At 39.2% G+C, this 10,000-nt stretch overlaps 1 protein-coding gene across 1 annotated transcript in view; it reads left to right on the top strand.

The window, feature by feature from the left end:
- FOXP2 (forkhead box P2) overlaps window positions 1–10,000 on the top strand; it is a 403,818-nt gene that overhangs the window by 210,475 nt on the left and 183,343 nt on the right. Inside the window, exon 6 of the mRNA XM_066183059.1 lies at window positions 6,728–6,905. Within this exon, the coding sequence (XP_066039156.1) occupies window positions 6,738–6,905 (168 nt within the window). The 5' untranslated portion in view covers window positions 6,728–6,737. The remainder of the gene's footprint in view (window positions 1–6,727; window positions 6,906–10,000) is intronic.

Raw genomic sequence — 10,000 nt, 5'->3', positions numbered from 1 at the left:
AAAAATAAAAAGGTATAAAAAGTTGTCCCTGGACTTGCAGTCTGTAAGCCCTACAGACTCTGTAAGAAGCTTGAAGTGGATTTTTTTTTTTTTGGCGATTTTTTAAGGGAATTTGCCTGCTAGGCAGGTCTTCCCTAGCTCTCACAGTTCTAATTATTTCCTACTGCCCTAATGCTTTCTCTCTACTAAATTCTCCATTGACTGTAATAAAGTCTCCCTACTCTCAAGAGTTTGGAGAGCTGCCTTTTTTTTTTTTTTTTTTTTTTTTTTTTTCCTGAAGACTGGGAAAGAGAGGGGGAGAAAGGGAGTGAGAGGAGTGTGCTTTCCAAGATGGGGTTTCCAAGCTGTCGTTGCTCTAATAAGAATCTTATCCTGAAATTGGCTGCTCATTTCTTCGTGGGCTATAGGTAATGGACTCTAGCAGGCTTTTGCCACTCTCCTGTGTGTAAAGTATGCATCTTACAGTCCTGTACACACTACTCATACAGATAACACTGGCCTTCACAGGGATTTTTTTTCTAGCACGTGAAAATAAATAGCAGGTGGAAATTAATTAGACCTTCCTTGCTGTTTTGGGAAGTGAACTGTTGTTCAATAATCACATGAGTGTGACAACATACTCCTCAATTTTAGAAAGCAGATAAATTGCAGTGCCCCAAACTGACCTGCTATTTTTATTAGTCCAGAAGAATTGAGATGGTGTGAAAAGAAAAGACACAACCTTTAAAATGCAGGATAGCTTTTAGTTAAGATTGAATACTATATTCTACCTTCAATACCTTTATCTGACTGTTGGTGCCAGTCAGTTAAAAGGATGTTCATTTAAACATCTCATAGATAAACCATAGTACATGGACAGTGGGAAAATTTGTGGCTTATAGTGGAGAGATAAATACTTTAGAAAATGCTTGTTTTTTCAGTTGCAGTTTAGCACAAATCAATTAATCCGATTTCTTAATGCTTCCTCATGCCAGTCAAGTGCACCTGTTAAGATAACGCTGCAGGAAGGATGCATGTTTTCTCTACCTGGAACCATGGGTGGGTGGGGATGCTGAACTCCTGGTTCTCGTCTCAAGTAAAATAAATCTCATCTATGCTAATTTGCAAAATCCAGTTGTCCATCTTATTATAAATCTGTGTTCAGAAAGGCCTTCAGAGGCCCACCGTATGTGTCCACTTAAAAGTTTTATACTACAGCTTTTATTCTTCAGAGTATCAATGCTTTCTGTGTTGGGATCAAGACACTGTTGTCCCACTGCTGCACATTTTATCCGTTTTTGAACTTTTTACTTTACTCACAACTTCCGTCTTCACTGGTGAGAATATTGTAAATAGTAAAACTGTTATATCACTTTGAATAGATGATTTTTTTACTATGAAAATTATATTTTTTCTCGTGAAAGATGCTGAATTTGATCACTGATGCAGATGATACATATTCTTTCTGATAATTCTATGCCCTGTAATGTACAACTGAAAGCTCTCTTTTTCTGAAATAACTTCCAGCACAAGGGGTTTGGGTATATTTCACATTTTTACAGGGAAAACTTAATTGAGCAGACAGTAGTGTATTAAACCACTAATATAGCTACTTTATTTTACACCTACTAATACAGATACTTTATTTTACTGTATTACAATGGTGTTTGACCTATTTAGTGTTTAAAACATATTAACTTGGGTAAATATTTAAAAATTATGCAGAGACTTGTCTCTGCTTCACTCAAACTTTGAAAGCTGTTTTAGATAAAGTTTAAAAAAAAACAAAAAAAACAAAACAACAAAACAAAACAAAAAAACCAAAAACCAAAAAAACCACCCCTCTTTACAAATGTTCTCTTATCTTTCCAAAATTTTTTGTTCTCTCACATTCAGCTATGTCCTTAATATTTGGCATTTTGATTTATTAAGCAATCTTAAGTATTCTAGGCTATTCGCGTACACCAGCGCAAGACTTCAGATGCATTGTGCCTTGTGTCAATGATGAATTAATTCCAGCAGAGCACAAAAGTTACTATTATTTAAGCCTAGCTCCTCACCTCTGCTCTTACATCACAGTCCAGTTTTAAAAGGCTGCGGACCGGGTTGCGTCTCAGGGAGGGAAGCGAGGCGAAGGCTCGTCACGTCTGTGGAGAACCAGCGTGGGCGGCGCCGCCAGGGCCGGGCAGGGCAGCGGGGCGGGGGGCGCGGGGCTGCCGCGGGGCTGCCGCGGGGCGGGGGGCGCGGAGCTGGCGCGGGGCGGGGGGGTGCGGCGGGGTGCGGCGCTGCTCCGCGCTCCCGCGCCGGCCCCGAGGGGCTGACAGCGCGCGCCGCTACCGGGGCCTCGCGCGAGCGGCACGTGCGGGGCACGCCGAGGCCGAGGCGCGCGGGCCGCGTCGCCCCCTGGCGGCCGCGCCGGCACCGCTGCCTCGGCTGCCCCGGGCGGGGCCGGAGCCCTTCGCGCCGGGCCTGGGCCGCCCGCTCTTCCCGGGCCGGGCCGGCGCCATTCGCGCTGAGCCTGGGCCGCCTGCGCCACCCGGGCAGGGCGGGAGTCCTTCGCGCCGGGCCTGGGCCGCCCGCTCTTCCCGGGCCGGGCCGGCGCCATTCGCGCTGAGCCTGGGCCGCCTGCTCCACCCGGGCAGGGCGGGAGCCCTTCGCGCCGGGCCTGGGCCGCCCGCTCTTCCCGGGCCGGGCCGGGCACCGCAGAGCCCTCGAGCCGGGCGTGACACACACCCTGTCACAAACCGAGGGGGCCTAATTGCGGCACGGCGCGCTATCCTGCTATTTGTACAAATAAAAGACCCCGTCTTGATGCAAAATAAACACAAAAGCACTGTTGTGACTATAACAGGGAGTCATATACTAATTTATATAATAAGTGGTTGTGCACGCTTTATTCAAGATTATGGCTGCAAGAAATGGCATGAATTGCTGGGTGTGTTTAATGCTGGATTATAGCAATTTGAAACATGTCAAACACATGGCTAATGCCTCATGCTTCACTCATTCTTGCGTAAACCTGCATAGCCACCATCCATTATACCCTTGGTAACAACACAATTCTGCAAGTAAATATTGTTACACTAAGTAACCTTTCAATTCAAGTTGTTTAGGAAGAGAAAATGCAATCTTGTGCAGTCAGTTCCAGTGTCAGTTTAATGTTTCAAAAGGGAAGTGGTGTAGAGAATAAGTATCTGTACAGTGACTTGCCAGCTTAAAACACACATGCATGCACGTGCAGGTGCATGGGCGCATAGGAAATGTCCAGTTCGCTGCGGGGGAGAAAAGTAAAACTGTAGCTTCCAACTCAACGAGGTGGAGTATTTCTTCTTTTGGTATGAGTGGTACCTTGGCTACCCTGGCAGGGTTAGGTATTGAACCTGCAGTGCAACTATGCTCTAAAATGATCTACAATTTCACTTTCTCCTGCAGACAGCAGCAAATATTTTCCCCATATCTTTGTTTAAAACACCGGGTAGTAAAGCTTATATCCCACCTTTGTCGCCAAGAGTTACAGAATCACAACAGAAGTAGGTGCTGGTGAATGTGAATGTGGGTGCGTGTGTGCATGTGTGCCTGTGTAGGCATGCTCATGACTGACAGGGAGTGTGACAGCAAGAGAAAAGGGAAGGATTAGAAAGTATGAATGTGTATAAATGTATGTCAACATGGACCTGTATATTTTTACTTGTCCTTTGTGAATTACCAAACTTACAGCCTTAGTATCTGGCTGATACTTGTCTATTTCCTTTGTGTTTATTTATGCTTATTTTGGTAACAATCTGCACCACTGTTGTAAAAACAAGAAAAAAAGTACATTAGTTTGCCCAGTGAGAGGTTGCAGGTTTAAATTATTTTGCTACCAATAACTCAAGTTACTGATACACAGACATCAGAAATTATCCTTGTTTAGATGTTTTCAGTGCTTCAGTTAGTGAGGATTTAGAGTTGATAGTAGGTACACAAGTGCGTAGACTCACGTACATATGTATGTCTGTGCAAGAGAAAAGAAGGCAAGAGAAAAAGATTCTGCGCTCTTGCTTGTTCTAGCAGCCCTTTTTCAGTTGCCGACAGTGAGGAGGGGGCTGAGAACACCCAACACAGTGCATTACTCTAGCCAAAGTTTCAGTGTTGTTTTGAAAAATATCATTTTAAAACCAGAGAAACACCCCCCCACACACTTTATTTTTAACATAAAATTATAGGGTCCCTTTTCTCGTCATAAAAATACTTCAGTGTTTCTTCCACTTCACTTCAAAATAAATTGCCCTTTCTGGTATTGTTACTCTGTAGTTTCATTCTGCCTGTACACAGCTGTTGGGTCGGATTTGTTGTTTTCTATTGCCAGAGTAGTGTTACTGGTCATGTTACGTTAAAGCCGATTCTGCTGGCTCACAGGCACTTTAACTTTAAATGTAGAGCCTGAACTACACTCTGGGGCTTTGGAAGGATACAAAATCCACAAGACACAAAACCCTTTCGTTAATATGAAGTGGAAGACATTTAACCCTTCTTTGTTAATTGTAATGAAACAGTCAGAGAGATGTAAAAACAGGAGGGATGATATATTTATTTATTACATTTCTGGGTGTTTTGTAGTGTTTTGATTGTTTAACATTTACACCCCTTTGCCCTTTTAATGTGCCTGGCTAAATGTACCACTGTTATTGTCTAATGTTTGAATTTGTAAAAGATGAACCTGTCTGTTGGTTAAATCTTTGTTTGACTAAAAGAGGGTTAACGTTTGAATTTCCCAAATTTCCAAGTCCTTGTAACGATACAGCTGATGAAGTTTTAAATAAATTTCCACTCTGATATACGTGTCCTTTTATTGAAAGTAAATATTGTAAAAATCGGAAAAGGCTGTCTGCTTCCACAGTTGTGGCATATCCACATTAGAATTTTCATATAACTACTAAGGGCAATCAGACCCTTTTCTCTGAATATTTTAAACATTGTACATGTAAAATTTATGCCTAATTTGAATACTTATTAGCTGCCTAATCTCAGAAAAGAGTATTAGCTTTGTTTTTGCCTTGTAAAATTCATCACTGCTTGTATCACATTTTCTATTTCTATTATTTTTCTTTGCTGATGTTCATAAGTGTTTTAGAAGGACTGTTTCTTCATAAACACATCTGGTGCTGCTGTTGTTTACTGGACTATAACAGCTGCCCTCCTTTATGTTAACTGTGTTTGTGTTTAGGTTTTTTGCATCCTGTTTATTTCTGACCAGACCATCCTTAAATAACTCATCTTCTGCTATTTTAACATTTTTCACACAGTATGTACTTTTACTTTATCTTGTAGGAGCTGGTTTGTGGTAACTCATGCGGCATTTTAATTAATATCCCATGCACATAGTTGAAGTTGTAATGAATGATCCTTTTCCTGCCTTTTTTTTTTTTTTTAAAGGAAAGGCAGTTGCTCATACTTTGCAAGGGAAAAAATAGCTAAGTTAAATAATTAGGCTAAACTGCAAGCTTTGTTTCATTTCCCGAGTTTGCTTACACATCCCTCTCCCTTCAGAGGTGTTTTTTAAAATCACAGCTCAGCTAGGTTGTTGTGAGGACTCTTGTCAGTAGGTCGGGAGTGAGGATGAAGGAAGGCAGCTCCATTTTGACCCTGCAAGAGCAGGAGAGGACTTTTGTGGCTCTGAGAAGAGACGCTGACCTTTCCATATTACAGATACAAAATGCGCCTTGAAATTCTGGTTTGTAAGGGCACGTTGGTTCTTTATTTACTGCAAAGATTTCAACTGATCTTGGCAGGACATCTCATTGCTATCCTGAAAGTACAGTATATTTATGCAGTGAAAATGATAAAACATTTATTACTGTAGAGAAGGTAATATGCATAATTTATGCTGTTTTTAGCACAATCATTAGTGATATTCTTGATAGATTTTATTTCCAGCTTTCATATCTAATACATGCCTGGAAAATTAATTTTATATCTTTCATTTATTTGCCTATGTTAAAATTGAGTTTTAAGTCATCTTCAAGTGAACAGTTTGATTGCTGCTCATGCATAAGCTTAATTACTTCCCAGGAAGGACAGTATTAAATGTTTTAAATGTCAGAAAAATAAATGAATATCAGGCGTTTGATTAAAAAAATAGGCAATATCTGACGTGTTTGCAGCAGGAGCTTTTTCTTAAAATGCCTCCGAGGCAAAATTTTATTTAGTCACAAAAAAGGAGAAGCCCATTATACTATTTATCATTGGTTGATACCATATGATTTGTAACACCCTTACAAAATTTTAATTTTGTATGATTAGCTGTGCATCATTAAACAACAGTCTTGCATAAGATATGCTGTAAAATTCTGACAGAATCAAGATAGTGAATATTTTAAATAAGGCTGTATAGTCATCCATGGTTGTCAAAGCTAGATAATAGGAAATATAGAGCAGTGTGTGAAATCGTGCCTTCACTTTAACTGGTTTTATAGGTAGACTTTAAAGCGTAGTCGTTCATAAATGCTATTGACCATGCTGCGTGCATGGTGCGTTATTTTGGCCGTTAAATGTAAGCACACAAAGCTTGCTTATAGAAATCATAATTCCCGTGATTAGCAGCTGTATGAAAGCAGAGTTTGCATTGCATTTCTTGGTAAACGGCTCTGCGAGGCTTTTTTCTTCTTCTAAAGATGCTGTCTGTGTAATTGGCAGAGAGGGACATCTTGATAATGGAAGTGTAAAGGTGTAACGCGTGTGTTAATTGATACTTCTTAATCACTTTTAGGTATTAAGTCATGATGCAGGAATCTGCGACAGAGACAATAAGCAACAGTTCAATGAATCAAAATGGAATGAGCACTCTAAGCAGCCAATTAGATGCTGGCAGCAGAGATGGAAGATCAAGTGGTGACACGAGCACTGAAGTAAGCACAGTAGAACTGCTGCATCTGCAACAACAGCAGGTAAGTTTGTTTTGTTTCCTATTTGTTTTTAAACAAATAAAAGGCTGTTTTCAGAGGGGCACCTTTTTGGAGACCCTCGGTGTGTGCTGGATGTGGAGTATCGTGGAAGTGAAGAGCATGGGGCATTATTTGTTGTTGTTTTAGTGCACGATAATGCTGCAATGCAAAGGTCCCGTTCTTGTAGCAGCAACATCTTGCTGATATGGCTGCATGCCACCACGCTTGCCTGGTGATTAAAATCCCGCTGCGTATTTATAAAAGTTGTGCCGAAGCCTTGCAGTGCATGTTTTCAGGAGCTGTTAGTTTACTGTGCGGTTTGGGCGTGCAGGACATGGTGCGGGGTTTTCCACCAGAGGGCCACATTACTTGAGACTTTGCTTCGCTTGCAGTGAATTGTGCCAAAGTCGGAGCTGGGCAGTGAAGGGACTCTAGTGAAGGGACCAGAGTGACTTTTCTCGATAAACATACTTTGCTGTCATAGGTGTAATTAAAAAAAAAAAAAAAAAAAAGCTGGATAGTTCAAAAGCACTGAAATAAAAAAGACAGTGTTCCTGTCTGTGTGTGCTTGTGTGTGTGAGAGTTGTAATATGGATGTGTAATTTTGAAAACACGGGAAAAGAGAAGAAGAAGCTTTTCTGGTCTGTTTCCATTCTCATTTTGAAAACATATTTTTTGTCTGTTTGTGTTCCCAACAAGTTAATGGAGAACTGCTCTTATTTTTAAAACTGTAAAATTCAACTGTCCTCTGGCTGCTGACACCACCTAAATACAAAATGCAGTCCATTAATTTTTTGTCACTGTAAAATTTCTCTTCCTTTTAAAACCTGAGCAAACAAAACTCCTATTTTGTCTACCTAAGGAGTTGCCTCTCCATCAGGAAACACAGATTATACTAATGCACTGAAGCCCAAACTGTTTGGTAAACAGTTGGGATCTGATTCTGCAGAGTGCCCAGTACCTGCTTCAAACTCCTGAAAGTCTTCGCTGCCTCATCCTTTCGTTTGCTCAGCCCACTCAGCACCTTTGGAGTTCAAACCCTTAATTTTAAATGCTGAGGTTTGTTATTACAATGTCAGGTATTCTATTAATGGAAGGAAAGTTGCCTTCTGTTAGATAAAATGTTATAAAAATGCTGTTTTGTAGGAACATGTTTTAACACGATAGATTCATTGCATGTGCATGGGCCTCTGAAATAACATGTCGTAATAGCTCTTAAAATTGAGTAATTTTTACTGCTGAATTAAGCAGTGTACACTAGCTGTATTTATAGTCAAATATTTTAAAATATTTCAGAAAATGTGGAAGAAGGAAATAGTTGTAGATTGAAATATGAGAAGTTGTTAAGGCTTAAATCTGTGCCTTTCTTCAAATTCAAGTGTTTTCTGTTTTAACAATTGAGCACTTACAGTATGACAGTCTGAAGAAATACAAGTTTCAGGGTCTTCATTATGTTCTTAGCAGGTTTCTTCCTCTCTATATATACATGATTATGTATATATATGCTTTATGTTTTTATACTCTTTTCATATAAAATTGTATACATACAAGTAGATAAAAAAATTTAATATTGCTTTCACTTAAAATCATGCCATTATCTTTATTCAGGATTTCAGATTATAACAGAATTTAAAAATCTTTGTTGAGAAAGAGTGTATCAAATTGGTGAATATGTTTAGAGAACTGAATTTAAGTGAAGTACTTCAGAACACAAAAATGCTAATAGAATAATGTGCCACTTACATGTTTCTCAAAGTAGCAGTCCTAGGCATGTGTGGCCAATTTGTCCATACAGTCAGAGATTCCAGTTGATAGCATTTGCAAAGACCACAGAGAATTACAACTGAAGATGAAAATATCCAGTTGAGTACTAATAACAGACAGGTTCTGAGGGGACAGGCTTAGAAGTGACAATCTTTTCTTCAAAACTGTGATTAGATCTTAAATAAGCAGGCAGGCAAAGTAAAACCATGGCTACAGTTAATAGGACTCAAGAGGCGTTTTATGGTAGGGTCTGCACCATAGGATTTAAAACCAAGTTGAGTTAGGCATATGAATCCTTCTATAAAATATGTTGATGTGAAACATAAACACTGGTAAACATTCAGTAGGATGTTTTTCAGATAACGGGCATAGCTTTGTGCTACTTTTGCTTTTCTTCATCCTTTTTCTGTTTCTGTTTTTCCCCCCCTGTTTTTGACCAGATGCCTTTTGAAATATGAATTAAGAGGAAAAATGATGGCTGCTTTTATTATGGTGACTGTAGTAACTCTCTAAAGTGATATCTGTAATTTGTGGCTTGTCTGGAAAACTTGGACACAGAGAAAAACAGGGGAAACCCTAGCAATTATTATTCTTCAGATTTTTTTATTGTTTAAATATGTGTAAAATGTACTCATCTCATAGATTATTATTCTGGATTTGGCTTCTCTGAATAATTTTACTAGTAGTCTACAAATAGACAAATTGAGTTTTTTATAGCTTTTTCTAAAGGAAGCAAGTAAATGATTGCTGATTTTAATTTTTTCCTTCAACTGGGCAGCTATGTAAAGGGATGGTATTGCTTAAGAATTGGTTTATCAGCCAAGTAAAATTAGAAAATAAGTTTTTAGTGTGGCACGAATATGAACAAGAGAAGTTTAGGCTATATAGAAGACCAATCAGGCTAAGTTAAATTTTTTGAGTTATGTATGTATGGATATATAGAAAGTAAATACGATAAAACAGACTTTATTTTGTTCTTGTAGGCAACTGTATGGAGTTTGGACACTCTTGTTTTTTTCTTGATGAACTATGTTGTTGTGGTCTTTATATAGAAATGAGAAATTCGACTTAAATCAGGGAGTTATTCCTCATCCATGTATCAAGAGAGAATGACAGTATTCTATAATATATTGTAATATATACTTGGTGATAAATGGATTGGGTGCTGTCACAAGTCATCAGGTCGGCTTTGAAGATGTATGACTAGGATGTAAGCAACTTCTTATCTTGCTGTTGATATTTATAGATTTATAAATATTGCTGAAGTGGATGTAGAATTTTATTTTAAAAATATGATGCAAACTGAAATCTGCCCAGACTTGTTTCTTCTGCTT

Source organism: Chamaea fasciata, unplaced genomic scaffold (genome assembly GCF_029207755.1).
Source record: "Chamaea fasciata isolate MVZ Bird 193981 ecotype frontalis unplaced genomic scaffold, bChaFas1.0.hap1 SCAF_5, whole genome shotgun sequence".
NCBI classification, from domain to species: Eukaryota; Metazoa; Chordata; class Aves; order Passeriformes; family Sylviidae; genus Chamaea; species Chamaea fasciata.
Note: the sequence above shows the minus strand (reverse complement) of the source record. Positions and strands in the feature narration are given on the sequence as shown.